The sequence below is a fragment of the Saimiri boliviensis genome, chromosome 8 (genome assembly GCF_048565385.1).
Source record: "Saimiri boliviensis isolate mSaiBol1 chromosome 8, mSaiBol1.pri, whole genome shotgun sequence".
NCBI lineage: Eukaryota > Metazoa > Chordata > Mammalia > Primates > Cebidae > Saimiri > Saimiri boliviensis.
Genome location: NC_133456.1, coordinates 21,384,474 through 21,403,299, shown reverse-complemented (window position 1 = coordinate 21,403,299; position 18,826 = coordinate 21,384,474). Strand labels below are relative to the sequence as shown.

Below are 18,826 nucleotides of genomic sequence, written 5' to 3'. Positions count from 1 at the left end.
CCAGTCTGAATAGAATTCCCACAGTTGAAGCCCCATTAAAGATGAGCTCACAATCCAACAGTTATCAACCACATGAGAGAACAGTCTACTGTAAGGGAGAGTCATCAGACACCCAGGCAGAAGAAATACCTCCCAAGAGTCTGAGATAATGGAAACATAGAATAATAGATGAATGTTCAAAAGATTTAAAATTATTAGAAACGTAAGGAGCAACAGAAAAAGAACAAAATATAAAAACGGAACAAAGAGATAAGCAAAATAATTGAACAAAGTTTTCAAGAGGCATAAATATACTTGTTGGAATTAAAATTTGGAATGGATTTTAGACTAATAATTATGATATTACTTTGTAAGATGCGATATAGTACTTTTGTTAGATAAGAGATATGTTCCTATTTATAAATGTATATTGAAATATTTAAAGGTGAAATTGCATTATGTCTAGGATTTGTTTTAAAATATTTCAGCATAGATAAAAATAAATGGACTAAATATGGCAAAGTGTTAATAATTGTTAAAACTATCTGTTAGTAAATCCAATTCATGATACAAGTGTTTTTCAAACTTTAGTGTGACACATAGTCACTTAGAAGGCTTTTCAAAGCACACATTATTACATCTGACAAAGGATTTGTATCTGGAATATATGAAAGCTCAATAACAAGGAAACAAACAACCCAACTTAAAAATGGCCAAAAGCTTTGGCACTTCCCTGAAGAAGATCTAGGTGAATGGCAAGTTAAAAAAAAAAGTAACCAACCCCATTAGTCATTAGACAAATGCAAATTAAAACCAAATTAAGATACCTCTGCACATCTTTTGGCATGACTAATTTTTTTTTTTAATTGGAAGACAGGGTTTTGCTGTGTTGTCCAGGCTGTTCTTAAATTCCTAGGCTCAATAGGACCTCCCACCCTGGCCTCCCAAAGTGTTGGGGTTACAGGTATGAGCCAATGTGCCCAGCCTACAGTTTTTTGTTTAAACCCTAACTGATACTACCAAGTGCTGATGAGGATGCAGAGCGATTGAAACTCTTTTACATTGTTGGTGGGGTGCAAAATGGCACAGCCACTTTGAAATAGTTTGGCAGTTTCTTATAAAGTTAACCATTTTCTTGCCATACCACTCAGCAATGCCATTCCTGGATGAAACAGAAACTTATGTTCAAACAAAAACCTGTATGCAAATGTTTATTATGCTTTACTGAAAATGGCTCAAAACTGGGAACAACAGGAATGCCTTTCAACATGTCAATAGCTAAACAAACTGGTACCTCCGTTCGATGCAACCCAAGTCATCAATAAAAGACGCAAACTACTGATATACACTATGCTACGACTGAATCTCAAATGATTATGCTAAATGTGAGAAACTAGACTCAAAAGCCTACATACTGAGTGATTCCACTCACATGACATTCTGGAGAAGACAAAATGATAGAGCCTGAATACAGATAAGTGCTTGTGGGGAACAGAGGGTGGGGCAGGGACTGACTACAATGGAACATCAAGGGAGAATTTTGGGGCCAACAGAAATGTTCTCAAATTTGGTTGTGGTGATGGTCAGGAGACACTTTCCAAAGCTCATTGACATGCTAACCACAAAAAGGATATTTTACTCTATTTAATGTTATTTATTTTTTATTTTTTGAGATGGAGTCTTGCTCTGTCACCCAGATTGGAGTGCAGTGGTGTGGTCTTGGCTCACTGCAACCTCTACCTCCTGAGTTCAAGCGGTGCTCCTGCCTCAGCCTCCCGAGTAGCTGGGACTACAGGCACCCACCACCACAGCCTGCTAATTTTTGTATTTTCAGTAGAGATGGGGTTTTGCCATGTTGGCCAGGTTGGTCTTGAACTTCTGGCCTCAGGTGATCCGCCTGGCTCAGCCTCCCAAAGTGTTGGGATTACAGGTGTGAACCACCATGCCTGGTTTAAATGTTAAAAAGTGGAGGAAAATATGACTAATATACTAATATTCCTGGAGCCCACCCCAGAGTGTTTGCTTTTTTTAGGTCCTATTTGGGGCCAAGAATTTTCCTCTCCTCCCCTCCCCTCCCTCTCCCCTCCCTCTCCCCTCCCTCTCTCCTCCCTCTCTCCTCCCTCTCCTCTCCCTCTCCCTTTCCCTTCCCTTCCCTCCTCCCTTCTCTTCCCTTCCCTTCCCCTCCCTCCCCTTTTCCCTTCCCTTTCCCTCCCTCCTTCCTCCTCTCCCCTCCCCTCCCCGCCCCTCTCTTCCCCTTCTCTCCCCTTCCCTGTCCTCTCTCCTCTCTCTCTGTCTCTCTCTTTTTCTTTTTGAGACAGAGTAAGTCCCTGTCACTGGAATGCAGTGGCACTATCACAGCTCACTGTAGTCTCAACCTCTCAAACTCAAGTGATCCCCCCACCTCAGCCTCCCAAATAGCTGGGACTATAGGCACACACCACCATGCCCTGCCAATTTTTGCATTTTTTTGTAGAGATGGGGTTTCACTATGTTGCCAAGGCTGGTCTTGAACTCTTGGGTTCAAGTGATCCACTTGCCTCAGCCTCCCAAAGTGTTGAGATTACAGGTGTAAGGGGGAGAGATCCAAGATGGCTGATCACTAGCAGCTCGGGAATGTAGCTCCCAGTGAAAATGCAAAGAACGAGAGGACGCCACACCTTCACATGAATTCTTGTTGCTCACGCACCAGGAGATTCCCAGCGGAGGAGCCCCACGGGTCGCCAGCGCGACTCTTGTGACCGGTGAGACAGTTTTGCTGGCGCCTCAGAGCGTCGGTTCTTGGTGCAGAGTCAGAAAAGCACCACCAATCTTAACGCCGCTGATTTAGTCGGTGCAGTGGGTTGCTCAGATTTCGGCGCTGAGAATCAATAAGTTGGACGTCCACTCAGAAACCCAATTACAAAGACGGTAATTATAAAGACCACAGATGGATAAATCAACAACGAAGGGAAGAAAACAGTCAAAAAAGGCTGAGAATACCCAAGATCAGAACGCCTCTCCCTCAGCGGGGGATCCCAGTTCCTCATCAGCAACGAAACAAGGCTTGATGGAGAACGAGTGTGTTCCAATTACAGAAGCAGGCTTCAAAACGTGGATAATAAGAAAATTCTGTGAATTAAAAGAACTTGTTCTAACACAATCTAAAGAAACTAAGAACTTTGAAAAAAGGTTTGACGAAATCTCAACAAGAATACAAAATTTAGAGAGGAAAATAAGTGAATTGATGGAGCTGAAAAACACAATACAAGAACTACATGAAGTATGCACAAGTTTTAACAGCCGAATTGATCAAGCAGAAGAAAGGATATCAGAGGTCGAAGACCAACTCAGTGAAATAAAACTAGAAGACAAGATTAGAGAAAAAAGGATAAAAAGGAATGAGCAAAGTCTCCAAGAAATATGGGACTATGTGAAAAGACCTAATCTACGCTTGATAGGTGTACCTGAATGTGACAAAGAGAATGAATCCAAGCTGGAAAATACGCTTCAGGATATTATTCAGGAAAATTTTCCCAACTTAGTAAGGCAGGATAATATTCAACTCCAGGTAATACAGAGAACACCACAAAGATATTCCTCAAGAAGAGCAACTCCAAGGCACATAATCGTCAGATTCACCAGGGTTGAAATGAAGGAGAAAATACTAAGGGCAGCCAGAGAGAAAGGTCAGGTTACCCACAAAAGGAAGCCTATCAGACTTACAGCAGATCTCTCAGCAGAAACCCTACAAGCCAGAAGAGAGTGGGGACCAATATTCAACATCCTTAAAGAAAAGAATTTTCAACCAAGAATTTCACATCCAGCCAAACTAAGCTTCATAAGTGAAGGAAAAATAAAGTTTTTTGTTAACAAGCAAGCACTCAAAGAATTCATCACCACCAGGCCTGCTTTACAAGAGCTTCTGAAAGAACCACTACACATAGAAAGGAACAAACAGTATCAGCCTTTCTAAAAAATACCAAAAAGTAAAGAATGTGGGCAGCAGCACAGGCCAAATCCTGGGGCCAAGAGAGCCCAGGTGCCGCTTGTGGGAGGCTCAAGTCCTGATGATTCAGGTCCAGCCCGTGGACGGCACGAGGCTGGTAGCGGCACCTGGCACACCTGGCCGGAATTTCCCAACTGCAAGCTTCCTTTGCCCCGCCCCCCTGCCTGGCCTATTTAAGCTGTGAGCTCAGCAACAATAAACGAGACTTGATCAGACTCCTGTCTTGTCTCTATTCTTCGCGTCTCCTGCCCATCCATCCCCACTCCCTCCCTTCGGGCTCCTGTTGTTGTCCTGCAGGTCGGGACAAAAGAACATTAAAATAATGAAGAATTTATATCAACTAATGGGCAAATGGCAGTATTAAACTCACATATATTATTATTAATACTAAATTTAAATTGACTAAATTCCCCAATTCAAAGACAGACAGCCAATTTGGACAAAAAACTAAAACTGTGTGCTGCATCCAGACGCATCTCACATTCAAGGATACACAAAGACTCAAAACAAAGGATGGAGAGAGACTTACCAACTAACCAGAGAGCAAAAATAAATAAATAAAAAGCAGAAGTTACAATTTTTGCCTCTGATAAAATAGTATTTAAAGCAACAAAGATCAAAAGAAGTAAAGAAGGACATTATATAATGATAAAAGAATCAATGCAACAACAAGAAGAGTTAAAGGTCCTAAATATATACGCACCCAATACAGGAATACCCAGACATACAAGACTTATAAAGAGACTTAGACTCCCACACAATAATAGTGGGAGACTTCAACATTAATATTAGACAGATCAATGAGACAGAAAATTAACAACGATATCCAGGACTTGAACTCAGATCTGGAACAAGTAAACGTAATTAACATTTATAGAACTCTCCACTTTACACAAAATATACACTCTTATCAGTACCACATCATATCAACTTAGAAGTTTAAACAAAATGTTGGTTGGCTCCTTGTTTGTTACTCTCTTCCCTCATTTTCTTTCATGTCTCCATTATTAAGGATAATTATAGGCATACCCATATTTAGACTGCATTCTAGCCCGGGCAACAAAGCAATACCCTTATTCTCTCTCCCTCTTCCTCTTTCTCTTTCTTCCTCTTCTTTATTCTTTTTCTTATTATTCTTTTTCTCTTTCTAAAAAAAAAAAAAAAAAAAAAAGATTACAGGTGTAAGCCACTACACCCAGCCAAGAATTTACATTTCTGAAAAGTTCCCAGGTGCTGTGGGCCTGGGGACCATATTTTGAGAATCTCTGTATCATACTGTTCTACCTTCTTTATGTTTGAAATGTATGAAAGATTTTCTACTAACTTAAAAGAAGCAAAAAAGATTTCATTGCAGATTAGACGTATCTTAGAGAGATAAAGAAGACATGGAAAATATGAAGGAAGGATGGATGTGGGTCATGGAAAAGAAAATGGAAAGTCCTGAAGTACATCTGTGAAGCTTTCCAAAAAGAGACAGCTGATGGAAACAATATTTGAAGAAATACAAGGGGGCACTTTCTCAAATTAGAGTGAAGGAGGACAGACTTATCCCAGGCTGCTAGAACACCTGAGAATGTGATTCATAAACTGTAAAGTGCAGTCCTCATGAGGAAGCATTAATCAGGTCCACCCAAAATTGAGTTTCCTCTCGGTCAGAGCTGTCTCACATGAGCGTCGGTGCCTGTGTGTGAGAGAGCTCCCCATCCCAGCAGGTATGCAAGCACAGCCCAGTGTAGTAGAGTCAGCGGAACTGGGTTCTAATGCAGATTACACAACTCCCCAGCTGTATGACAATGGGCACGAGTTGGCCTCCCTGAGCCTCAGCTTCCTTATCTGTACAGTAGAATAATCTGACCCATGGTAACACCATTCATCGGGTTGTTGAGACGATGAACCACAGAACGGCTGTGAAGCTTCCAATCTGTAGTGTAATGCTCAAAGAATGTTATTCAGCCCCAAGAGCAGGGGCCAAGGTTTCTTTGGGAGGAGCAGCTGTGAGGGTTCTCCAGTAGAGAATCAGGTGGAGCTGCTGGTAGGAGGAAGCCCATCTTTCAGGCCACGTCCACAGAGTGGAGAATTACCAAAGCCGAGGGGATCTGCAGGAATGGAAATGAAAGTGGAACTCAGACCCTTTCCCTCTTTCTCCCCTGCAGACGATGGGCCCTACTCCAAGGGAGGCAAGGACGCAGGAGGAGCCGACATTTCCCTGGCGTGCCGCAGACAGAGCATTCCAGGTAATGAGGCCTCGCTCATTCCCTCTTTTTCTGCCCCGCAGGCACAGAGAGCCCTGGGTGGGGGTCAGACGGCAACAGCTCTGCCGCTAACTCGCTCTCTGACCTTAGACCATTCACTTAAGCTCTCTGATTCTCCTCTGTAAAAAGGAGGTGATCACCACCCAGGGCAGTGCAGCAGAGTGCCCTGCTAACCAGGTGCTTGCCTCACTTGTCTTGGAGCTGGGGGCCTGGGGCGGCCCCAGCTGCCTGCTCAAGCTGCCACCCCCATCTGTTGGCAGAGGAGTTCCGAGGGATCACCGTGGTGGAGCTGATCAAGAAAGAAGGCAGCACGCTGGGCCTTACTATCTCAGGTGGCACCGACAAGGATGGGAAGCCCAGGGTCTCCAACCTGAGACCTGGGGGTCTTGCGGCTAGGTGAGAAGTGGGCTTGGCACGGTGGCAGGAGACGGTGCAGAGGCATGGGTGGGAGCCCAGGGCCAGTGGAAAAGGTACTTAAGGCCTTAGGCAAAGCAGTCAGGCAGCTGTGTTCAGGGGCACCATCAGCTTGGTGTCTGCAGCCTCCTCTCCAATGGAGGCTGTAATTCTAGGCCCTGGCTGCTTCTCTTTTCTTTTCTACCAGGGATTTGGCCCTAGCACCCCCAGTCACCAGGCCATACCTGCCCTCCAGGCCTTTGCATATGCAGTCCCCTATGCCCGAAAGCCTGTTCCCCACAGCATCCTCCTGTTGGACTCCTCTTTACCCCCTCCACACTCAACACAGAGGTCACTGCCTCCAGAAAGTCCTCCCTGACCCCAGGCCAAGGCAGCTGCGCTGCTCTGTTCCTGCAGCCCCACAAGCACATTTCTGCACGCATTGCCCTGATTCCCCTATCATTTACCTCTGTGGCTCCTTTGGAAGGTGAGGCCTGGGAGTTAGTCTCTCGGTCACTGCCTCCCTGGGCCTTGCACAAGGCAGGTGCAGATAAATGTCTAATTGCACAGAAGGAAGGTTGGTGGTGAGAAGCCAGAAGGAGTGTTAGGGAACGGCAAAGGATGTGATGATCTGGCCACTCTGCAGGCTTATCTGAGACACCCCCCCACACACAAGGAAAAGCAGACAGACCAGTGTAGGGGGAAAGCCTGGGTCCTGGGCATCAGGCTCCGCACTCTCTGACTCGCTGTGTGACCCTGGACAAGTGTCTGACCATTCTGAGCCTCAGCTTCCCCACTTGAGAAATGAGGATTCCACAGGAGAGTGGGTGTGAATGCCAGGACTGCACCGGCCAGTGCCTGCCACCATGTGTGCCCTGGCCTTCCTGCTCCAGGAGTGATCTGCTGAATGTTGGTGACTACATTCGGTCTGTGAACGGGATCCACCTGACCAGGCTCCGCCACGATGAGATCATCACCCTGCTCAAGAACGTGGGCGAGCGCGTGGTGCTGGAGGTGGAGTATGAGCTGCCCCCGCCCGGTGGGTGCCCTTGGACAGGGAACTTTCTCCACTGCCTCGGTCGCGGGTGGACATGGCTGCCTCCCCACCAGGGCCTGGGTGGTGGGGTAGTGCCAGATGGAGTGGGTGGAACCTCCAGACTGGCCACGAGCATCCATACCTTGTCTGGAGGCTTTGCCTACAACCGCAGTACACTGTCACCAGGAGGTGGTGGGACTCTATAGCCATTGTCATTTTACATATTTAGTTTCCAGATGCTTTTCCTTTAGCGGGGAAGGTTTTGGAAACACTGGCTGAGTAAGTTGTTCCCTGACCTACCATGCCTGAGCTCCACTGCCCTGCAGTAAGTAATGGTGACGTGGGGTTTCACCTAGCTCGGGGCTTTCAAAGTTGGTCTAAAGTGGTGAAGTTGGAGTAACTGGAATTCAACCCTGGCCTGAGCCTACCAGCCGTGGACTCAAGCCTGAGTTCTGCTGTCATCTCTGTGAGTGTGGGCAGGCCCTTTCCTCTGTCTCAGTGGTAGACTAAGTGGGATTAGGGAAGAGGATCCCTCTAAGCCTCACTTGTTCTACCTGTAAAATGGGCAAGGGTTCACCCTCCCTGTAATCTCTGTGACTGATCACCCAGCTCTCCTGGAATGAGCTTTGGGCACATCTGCTAGCCTGGAGATGCGACTGAGGGACTCAAAGGAGTCCTCCATTTCTCCCCAGCTCCTGAGAATAACCCAAGGATCATTTCAAAGACAGTGGATGTCTCCCTCTACAAGGAGGGCAATAGCTTTGGCTTTGTCCTTAGAGGTCAGTGAAAGAATTGCTCTTGGTATTGGGGCAGCAAGAAAGAGGCTAATGTTAATTCCATGTGTGCACTGTTTTGCTTTGAATGTCCTTATATCTCAGTTCTGACTTTAAGGAACACAGGACCATCAAGTTAAGTATTAAATGGGAAAATTTACCAAGCAATGCAGTATGCTTGGTTGGGGAGAGTGAGAGGAGAAAGTTGTATAGGAAAATGATGGTGAAAGCTGCGACAACGATCGAGAACAAAGTTTGGAGCTTCCTAGCGATTAGGGAAAAGGGGAAATAAGATGAGATCACAGGAAGGGAAGCAAATCATTTAACAGAGCGAGGACTTTGGTCATGCTACCCACCCCTTGCACCATCTCTTGGTGGGGAGATTTATTGTTGGTGTCTCATAAGAGGGTCCATGAATAGCAAGGACAAGGTCCTCAAATAGGTTTTATTGAAGGAACCTGCTCAGGGGCTGTGTGGGGGGTCTCTGGATGTCAGGGAAGGGGTGGATGGATGATTCCTGCCTCTTGTCAAATCCTGTCCAGGAGGTGCCCATGAAGATGGGCACAAGTCCCGCCCACTTGTCCTGACCTACGTGCGGCCTGGTGGCCCTGCCGACAGGTGAGCGAGGCACAAGCAATCCACACACTGCACTGACCTGCCCCAGCTACCCTACGAAGAAGGCAGGGCAGGTGCTCCTTTCCCAGCTGAGAGACTGGGGTCCTGAGAGGATACTCCCTGCCCAGCATCATTCAGGGAGTTGTTGGTGGAGCTGGGGTGCTGGTGGAGCTCGAGCTCTTTCTACCCCAACATCCTAGTATCTTGGAGGTTGGGGTGGTTGGGGAGGGGCAGCCTTGGTGTCATTCTTCCCTTTCCTCCTCCTTAGTTTTCCCTTCTGTGGAATGGTCCCTAAGAGTTACTGTGAGAGATTTGGGGACACGCTGATTGGCCGCTGCTGTGGCTGTGTGTGATTCAGTCTCCTGGGTCCTGGCTGATCCGCCCAGCTCAGCCTCATCTAGGCCCCAGCCCAGAAGGGCCAGGAGGAGAGAATGTGGGGAAAGAACATGTCCAGTTCCCAGCCCCTGATCCTCTGACCTCCCCAGTGGGAGATTCCTGGCCATTTTAAGAGAAGCCTGGAATGGCCTTGTCAGAAATCTAAATCTGTCCTTGGGACAGGGCCCTGTGATGAGCTATTCATAGAACCCCCCAGAATAGCTTTGGCCACCTGTTGGGAGAGGCGTTCCAAGCTGGGGATGTGACCCAAACTGAGGTGAACCCTGCTAGGGCCCCTCCCCTGGCCCCTGCTGAGTTCTTTCCCAGGCACCTGCCGGTTGTCATCAGGCCAGAATCACTGCTGAGAAACCAGGGTGAGGGTGGAGCAATGGGAAGGGACCAGGATGACTCAGACCCCCCACCCCCACCCCAGTGCTGTGTGGCCTGGGCACAGCTTGCACCTTCCCTGGGCCCTGGTGCTCTCCTTTGTCCCTGGGGCAGGAGTTGGTGGGGCGCTTGAAGGGCACCCCCAGCTCAGACATTTCAGGGTTCTGTGCTGAGTCTGTGAATTACTATGCACCCGGAGGAGTGGCAGGCGGCAGAACTGCCCCCTCCTGTCTTCATTCCCGCTTGCTTCATGCAACTCCTTACTCCTGAAGTGGCTCATTCTTTTACTCACTTATGAGCCCCTTCACCCGTCCCCTCCTCCCCTTCCTCCTCCATCCACTCCCTGCTTCCTTTGTCCTCCATGTCCCCCTTCCCAGCACCCTCCCAGACAGGCTGTGCCCAGTGCTGCTGCCGGGCCAGGCTGATGACAGGCCTTTCCTTGCAGGGAGGGCTCCCTTAAGGTGGGCGACAGGCTGCTCAGCGTTGATGGGATCCCACTGCATGGGGCCAGCCATGCCACTGCCCTGGCCACCCTGCGGCAGTGCAGCCATGAGGCACTTTTCCAGGTGGAGTATGATGTGGCCACCCCTGGTGAGTTGGGGGCCTGGGTGTGCGGGTTGGGGCAGGAGGAGGCCGAGGATCAGGGAGGGGGCAGTGGCCGTGGATCTTCACTAAGGCAAAGGCTGCATGACCTTGGGCCAGTCACAGCCTTTCTGGGCAATAAATAGTATGTGCTAGGCATTGTTTGATGTGCTGGAATCCAGCCCAGAACAGAGTTGAGGTCTCTGTTCATGGAGCTGGCATTCTGGTGGGAAGAGAACGGTATCCAGAATAGATAAGATATGGTGTATGTCAGATGGCAGTAAGTGCAGCCGGGCGTGGTGACTCAGGCCTATAATCCCAGCATGTTGGGAGGCTGAGGTGAGTGGATTATGAGGTCAAGAGATTGACACCATCTGGCCAACATGGGGAAACCGTGTCCCTATTAAAAATAGAAAAAATTAGCTGGGCATGGTGGTGTGTGCCTGTAGTTCCAGGCAGGAGAAGCGCTTGAACCCAGGAGGTGGAGGTTGCGGTGAGTCAAGATCATGCCACTGCACTCCAGCCTGGGTGACAGAGTGAGACTCTGTCTCCAAAAAAAAAAAAAAAAAAAAAAAAAGAAAAGAGGCAGGGGAGAGAGATGGAGAGATGGGAAAGGCTTGAGGATTGCTCTCTAACTAGGGGCGTGAGGGAATGAATAAGGGAGGGAATGTCCAGGAACAGCATTCCAGGAGGGTGGAACAGTAAGTGCAAAGGCCCTGAGGCAGGAGCATGGCCGCAGATGGCATGGTTGGTCACAGTGAGGAGGCTGCCGTGGTTGGCACAGGTGAATGAAAGGAGGTGAGGGCAGAGCAGGGTGAGGTGGAAGCTGAGAGGCCGTAGGAAGCAGCAGCAGCTGTCCAAGCAAGAGCCAAGTGACTGGAACAGGCTGCTGGCTGAGGAGAGGAGAAGGCGTGGGATTCAGGAAATAAGGTGACAGTCCAGCTGGCCTGATCTGCTGAGATTTGGACATGGAGGGTGAGGGCAGGAGCGAAGGATGCTGCCAAGGTTTTGATGTCGAACCACTGGGTCTGTTAACGGAGGTGCCATTTTCTGAGATGGGGATGGATTGTAGTGAACCCTACAGTTTAGTGCTGGTATACCACAGGCCCTTTAAACGCAAGCAAATTCCTGTCATCCCAGCAAAGCCTTGGGATCACAGCCCTGCAGACATGAACTCCTGCCCCTCCTCCACTGCCAAGTGGCCGTGTGAACCTGGAAAAGGCCTTTGCCTCTCTGCACCTCACTTTTCTTGTCTGTCAAATGGATATAACATTTGGTAGAAGAAAAAAGAACAAAGAAAAAAAGGAATTAAAAAATTTTATTAATCAATGGGTGAAACAGTTCCTTCCAGGCAGCAAGGGTTAAATCAGGATGGCAGAGTGAGGCTGGGGAGGAAAGTGCTTGATATGTGGGTTTCAAACTTTTTTTTCTCTATTGTCCCAGACACGGTGGCTAATGCTTCAGGACCCCTGATGGTGGAAATAGTCAAGACGCCAGGATCTGCCCTGGGAATCTCGCTCACCACCACCTCCCACCGGAACAAGTCGGTCATCACCATTGACCGCATCAAGCCAGCCAGTGTAGTGGACAGGTGAGGCGCACCCTGGGTGCTGCCACCATGGAGGTGTGTGTAGGGGAGAGGCAGCCCAGAGCTTTGTCTGGCCTGGCCCAGCCTCCCGCTTCACTCCCCTGCCTGGCCAGGAGTGGAGCCCTGCACGCTGGAGACCACATCCTGTCCATCGATGGCACCAGCACAGAACACTGCTCGTTACTCGAGGCCACCAAGCTCCTGGCCAGTGTGTCGGAGAAGGTGCGGCTGGAGATTCTGCCTGTGCCCCAGAGTCGGCGGCCACTGAGGCCCTCAGAGGCAGGTAGGTCCCCTCAGCAGATCTCAGGGCCCGAATCTGGGTAGTCATGAGGCCTGAGAGGCCTGGTACCCCAGCCCTGGGCAGGCTGGGAGGAGCAGGCTCAAATGTACTAGAACAAATGTTCATTTGCACAGAGAAGCTCAAACTATCAAGAGCAGCAACTGAGGGTGGGAAGGTGGGGCAGAGAAACAACTGGGGGATTTGAATTGAGTCTGCTGGCATAGATACCCCCAAAGCTTGTTTTATACTGGTTGCATTAATAGGAGTATAAGGGCTAGAATGAGGAAGGGAACAGTCCTATGCTATGTGCTACTCAGAGCTTGCATCCTGGGCTCTTCTCAGGGGCCCTCAGCAGAGCCAGAGGAGGCGCAGGGAAAGTAGAGAGGGACTGGAGTTTCTCCTGTGAAGAGTTGGGGTCTCCCAGCTATGAGCAGGGAGCTGGGTGCTGGGCATTTCCAAGAGCAGAGGAAGTGGGTGGCCTGGGAGTCCAGAGGGCACAGCTGGGGCCAGGGTCAGGGTGGAGGGTGGCCACAGAGAAGCAGCTTTCAGCTCAGGGCAGGAAAGCACCTCCAGCAGCCCAAACCTTGGGCCTCAAGTACAAATCCCATCTTTGCTCCCAGCAGCTGGACAAGTGTCTTTCCCTCTCTGAGTCTCAGTCACCTCATCTGTAAAAGGGAGGGAGCACCTCGAATGCATAGACATGGGGGAGGCTGAAGGAGATAAAGGACAGGGCACAGTCCAGGCCTATGAATCCCAACCCTAAGGGCAGAGCTGGAGGGTGAAGGAGTCTGTCCACCCCATCTTCTGGAAGAGAACAGAATCCCCCACATCTGACTGGGGGACAGTCCTTGGGGAGAGTCCATCTCTATGGTCTCTGCCAGCTTCTGAAAAATCCCCACTGAGCCACAGTCCAGGGGCTGATCTGGGCGACATTTGGGCTCGAAACAGTGTCATTCGTTCTTGTACCATTTATCAAGCCTCTGCCGTGTGCCAGGTTCGGTGCTGCAGGCTGCACATCTCATTTCTTCTGCATGACACCTCTCTGAGGTTAGTCCTGCTGTCCTCCCAGTTTACAGGGAAAGCTGAGGTCACATTGCAAGGCTACGCATCTGCTCACAACCCCTGGCTCTCATTAACTGAGCTTCTACTAAGTGCCAGGCACTGCTCTAAGCATGTTTTATTATTAACTCATTCTAACCCTCCCCATTACCCTAGGAGGTGGCCACTCTCTCACTCATTTTACAGATAATAACACTGAGGTACAGACAGGCCAAGTGACTCCTCTAGGTCCCACAGTTGATCAGTGACAGAGCTGGGATTTGACTCAGGCAACTGACTCCAGAGTGGGCCAAGCCCTGGGGAGGGGGTCTGTGGAGATGTGGCTCAAGTAGACAGAGTCAACCGGCTGAGACAGTTGGGTCCTCACCTGTCCATCTGTGCACACACTAGACCACACAAAGCCTGCAGCAGGAGAGCTCACCTGGGCAGTCTGCGAAGAGGTGTGGTATGGTAGCCAGTTTGGAGGGTCAGGTGGAGGAAGCAGGGTCTCCCAGAGGGCCTGGGGGGCTCCCTGGGAACTTGTGAGAGCAGGAGTGCAAAGAATTCACTGGGGATAAGGCTGGGAAGGGTTGCAGCCTGGGAAGGAGGAGCAGCCTCAGCCCGTGGTGCACTTCAACCTTGGCCAACCCCGAAGGGAGCCCTGGAGAAAAGGCTGTCCCGGAGAGTCCAGCATGGGGCAGATAGGCCAGGCCCTAGTCCCCTCGGCCCTCAGCCACTGGCTGAGGCTGCCTGGGCTGCAGGGCCACTGCAGATCCCCAAAGTGCTGCGGCTGGACACCTCCTGCCAGCTGCACTCCTTACCAGTTCTTCCTTGGAGAAACTTCATGGGCAGCACTCACAGCCGTAAACTTCTTTGGCTCCAGGGCAGGGTGCCTGTGTTCAAATCCCTGCTCCACCACCTCCCAGCTGTGGGCCTTGGCCTGGCCTCCTCTCCCTCTCCTGTCCCTGCCTCTCAGGCTGCCGTATGGCAGCAGCTGTACTCTGAACACAGTGCCCGGCACGTCGTGGGTGTCCAGGACACGTGAGCAGAATACTAAATCCCTTGCCTGGCTCAGGGCAAGTGCAAGGATCTTCTGGTTCCTGCTTTCCTGGTTTCATAGTACGCTCAGTCACTAACGCCTGCACCTGTCTTTCCTCTTTCTCCGCTGGCTACAGTGAAAGTGCAGAGGAGCGAGCAGCTGCACCGCTGGGACCCCTGCGTGCCCTCCTGCCACAGCCCCCGGCCCGGGCACTGCAGGATGCCCACCTGGGCCACACCTGCTGGCCAGGACCAAAGCCGATGTAATATGCCTACCCCGCTGTAGCTCAGCCAGTCCTGTAGCCTTTCCTAGGGAGTGGGTGATACCTGTTGTCTAATGGAAGGAAACTCAGACTCAGATATTAGGGAGCTGAGTGTGGTGGTGCGCACCTGTGGTCCCAGCCACTCAGGAGGCTGAGGTGGGAGGATTGCTTCAGCCTGGGAGGTTGAGGCTGCAGTGAGTCAAGATCACACTGCTACACTTCAGCCTGGGTGACAGAGCGAGACCTCAACTCAAAAAAAAAAAAAAAAAGAGAGAGATTAGGTGGCCTGTCCCAGTGTCATCTAGCATGCCAGTGGCAAGATTGGCCCCTGCCCCTAGCAGCTGAGTTTTACAGGGTCTGTGGAAACCCTGCAGTCTTTGAGGCCCAGAGAGGAAAGAGACTTGCCTGAGTCACACAATGAGTAACTGATATGAAAGGGGAAGGCGTCCCCATCTCTCCCTGTGGTCGGGTGGCTTCCCAGCGCCCACTGTGTGAGGGGTGAAGGGGTTCTGCCGGAGTTAACGGTGCTGTGCTCTCATCTCCCCAGCCTTGTCTTCAACTCCCTTTTCCTCGCCGACCTTGAACCACGCCTTTTCCTGCAATAACCCCAGCACCCTTCCTCGTGGATCCCAGCCCATGAGTCCCCGAACTACGATGGGGCGGAGGAGGCAGCGAAGAAGGGAACACAAGAGCTCGTGTAAGCCATGGTCTCTTCCCTCCTCTTTGGGCTGTCTGTATGTCTGAGAGTGGGGCTTGCCAAAGGGTGTACACAAGGCTGAGGGGAAGTATTTTTGGGCAGAGCCCCAGGTGTATTCGTGGGAATGTCAAATAACATGAATGAAGCACCAGGCTGTCACGGGTGGTTGGGCAGGTTGCACACTGCGTAAGAGCACCACTGAGGGGTGCCAGCTACCTTGTACACTTTTGCTCTTGTATGCTTATGAAAAATTCCTAGGACTTGGTGATAAAGTATCTTGAGGAAAGAGTGTCTTTTCAGATTTGCATGAAGATTTCACATTTTTGGCCGATCAGTCCTGATTCTTTTGCTGATAAAGCCTCAGTGCTGCGTTACTATACCCTTACCACCTCTCTGCCATTTGTTAATTTCCCCTAAGACAAAGACACAGGCCTGAGACTCTAGCTGTCCAGAATGTAATAATTTCCAGTCTTACTTCTCTGCTTATTTGTTATTCAAAATTTCCCTTTTGAAATGAAGGTGTTTACATATTAAGAAAAGTAAATCAATAGAAGACAAATAGTGGTAAATGATGAGGCAGGAGGCATGTGGAAGCAACAGACACAATAATGCCTAAAATGTTGAAACCCATCTTGGGAAGAGTCTTTCCTTTGTTGATGCAGAAAGGGTCCTCAGCCTCGTGCCACATGAGCTGCAGAGGCCTCCAGGAAGGATAGAAGATCAAACTGGGCCATTTGAGATAAAACCAGGTGAAGGAAGAGAGGAGTACAGGTCACCTGGTGTCCGAAAGAAGCTAAATATGGTTCCATGCTTCCTGGCAGCCAAGGGGAAATGGGAAACAGATTTCAGAATCAGATGAGAGATAAAATATACTTCAATTAACCATCTTTCCTGGCCACCAAAGCTGAGAATGTGTAGGTGAAAAGATGCAGAAATGCTGTTCATAGGTGGGGGATGTGGAGACTGGAGGCTCTTACGACTCCTCTACCTGTCTCCTTCCTAGGATGGGTAACTAACAAAGCACTATCATTATTGCTATTGATAATAATTCATTAATTAACTCAACAAAAATATTTGACCTCTATGTACCATTTTTATCACTGGGGATATAGTAGTGAAAGTAAAAAAAATGGGCCGGGTGTGGTGGCTCATGCCTGTAATCCCCACACTTTGGGAGGCTGAGGCAGGCAGATCACTTGAAGCCAGGAGTTCAAGACCAGCCTGGTGAACGTGGCAAAACTCTGTCTCTATCAAAAAATTCAACAAATTAGCCGGGTATGGTGGTGCATGTCTGTAATTCCAGCTACTCTGGGGGTCGGAGAATTGCTGGAACCCCAGAGGTGGAGGTTGCAGTGAGCCGAGATCGTGCTGCTGCACTCCACCCTGGACGACGGAGTGAGACCCGGTCTCAAAATAAATAAATAAACAAATGAATAAATATAAAAACACAATATACCTAAAAACATAATGTATTACACATTTTGTAACGTAGAATATAAAATATAATGTCATAAGATAATATGACACAATAATATAATTAGTAATAAAATGAAATACTAAATAAATTTTGTTTAATAATAAATGACCTCCAAGATTCGTATTAATGATGCAAATGTATTTCATGTATGGAATGTAAAACAGTATTTATTAAATAACATTATGTATCAAATAGTTGAACATAGAGTTGCCATATCACCCAGCAATTCCACTCCTAGGTATATGCCCAAGAGAAATGAAAGCATGTGTCATCTCCACCTGCAAACATATACATGAATGTTCATAGTAGCATTATTTACTGTAGCCAAATGGTGGAAGGAACCCAGGATCCACCAACGGATGAATGGATAAACAATGTGGCGTCTCCATACAATGGAATATTACTCAGCCACAAAAAGGAATGAAATTCTGTTACATGCTACAACATGGATGAACTTGAAAACATTATGCCAAGTAAATGCAGCCAGTCACAAAGGCCACATGTTGCATGATTCTGTTTATATAAAGTGCCCAGAACAGGTAAATTCAGAGATGAAAGTAGATTCGTGGTTGCCTAGGACTGAGGGACATGGGAAGATCTGCAGTGATGGCTGAAGGAAACAGGGGTTTTTTTTTTTTTTTTTTTTGAGATGGAGTCTCACTCTATTGCCCAGTCTGGAGTGCAGTGGTATGACCTCCGCTGACTGCAAACTCCACCTCCCAGGTTCAAGCAATTCTTCTGCCTCAGCCTCCTGAGTTGCTGGGATTACAGGCACCTGCCACCATGTCCAGCTAATGTTCTGTATTTTTAGTAGAGATGGGGTTTTGCCATCTTGGTGAGGCTGGTCTCAAACTCCTGACCTTGTGATCCGCCCGCCTCGGCCTCCTAAAGTGCTGGGATTACAGGCACGAGCCACTGTGCCCGGCTAGGAACAGGGTTTCTTTTGGAGGCGATGAAATGTTCTAAAATGCATTGTGGTGATGTTTGTATAACTGTGAATACACTAAAAACTACTGAATTGTACCCTTTAAATAGGTGACTATGGTGGTACGTAAATTATAGCTCAATAAAGCTCTTACCAAAAAGCAGAATGATGTAATATAATAAACGCTACAGTAGATCACAGCACAAAATATAATAAAATAACACTGCACACCAGAACCTGTTTTACAGCATGATAGTCAGTCCCAGGCACTGTCTTCCCTAGTCATTTCCTCACCCCATGAGGTGGGAATCACAGTCCCATTGCTCAGATGAGGAAGCGGAGGCTCAGAGTGGGCTGTGATCTGCCCGCCCCAGGTTGAGTCAGGACTCCCACTTCCCTGTGCTCTCGCTCCAGTGCCTTGGGCCCTGGGATGGGCAGACTCGGGCAGGAAGACCTCGGTGGGGCAGCCTACCTGAATGGTGGCCCACCTGTCCCACAGTGTCACTGGCCTCCAGCACGGTGGGGCCGGGCGGGCAGATTGTGCACACAGAGACCACCGAGGTCGTGCTTTGCGGAGACCCCCTCAGCGGCTTCGGCCTCCAGCTCCAGGGCGGCATCTTCGCCACCGAGACCCTGTCCTCTCCACCCCTCGTGTGCTTCATCGAGCCTGACAGCCCCGCTGAGAGGTGAGCCTGCTGCCCCCTCCATACTGAGCCTGCCACCCTCCAACTGGGAGAAACTGAGTCACAGCCTCAAGCCCTAGCTTCACAAGGGTGTCTCACTTAACCATCGCATCAGCCCCAGCACCAGCCCCATTTTACGGATGAGGAAACCGAGGCTCAGAGAAGCTGACCCACTTGCCCATGATTACACAGCTCACTCATGGAATCCCAGGGCTTGAAACCCTGTCTGCCTGAAGTCAGAGTCCTCTGTATATACATCTCGTAAGGCTCATGGCATCATCCCTGTTGGACAGACAGAGAAACTTAGGCCCAGCAAGGTCCAGCCCTTAGCCAGATTCCTGGGGATACACAGGTGGGCCAGGGCGGAGCTGAGAGTCGCTCCAGGCCAGGAGGTGGGGCCCAGGTTCAGTTCTGCCCTGCACCGAGTTCTTGTCTCCCCACGGACCTGTCATGGAGCCTC

At 49.4% G+C, this 18,826-nt stretch overlaps 1 protein-coding gene across 7 annotated transcripts in view; it reads left to right on the top strand.

Moving 5' to 3' along the window:
* GRIP2 (glutamate receptor interacting protein 2) overlaps nucleotides 1–18,826 on the top strand; it is a 113,850-nt gene that overhangs the window by 73,034 nt on the left and 21,990 nt on the right. For 6 of the 7 annotated variants that reach the window (XM_010336925.3, XM_039477441.2, XM_039477440.2 and 3 more), the window contains exons 2-12: nucleotides 6,118–6,198; nucleotides 6,477–6,612; nucleotides 7,503–7,648; nucleotides 8,338–8,424; nucleotides 8,961–9,036; nucleotides 10,241–10,386; nucleotides 11,821–11,968; nucleotides 12,079–12,248; nucleotides 14,459–14,584; nucleotides 15,132–15,281; nucleotides 18,183–18,369. In XM_010336925.3, the coding sequence (XP_010335227.1) occupies nucleotides 6,118–6,198; nucleotides 6,477–6,612; nucleotides 7,503–7,648; nucleotides 8,338–8,424; nucleotides 8,961–9,036; nucleotides 10,241–10,386; nucleotides 11,821–11,968; nucleotides 12,079–12,248; nucleotides 14,459–14,584; nucleotides 15,132–15,281; nucleotides 18,183–18,369 (1,453 nt within the window). The remainder of the gene's footprint in view (nucleotides 1–6,117; nucleotides 6,199–6,476; nucleotides 6,613–7,502; nucleotides 7,649–8,337; nucleotides 8,425–8,960; nucleotides 9,037–10,240; nucleotides 10,387–11,820; nucleotides 11,969–12,078; nucleotides 12,249–14,458; nucleotides 14,585–15,131; nucleotides 15,282–18,182; nucleotides 18,370–18,826) is intronic. The other variant, XM_010336926.3, reaches the window with a different exon arrangement.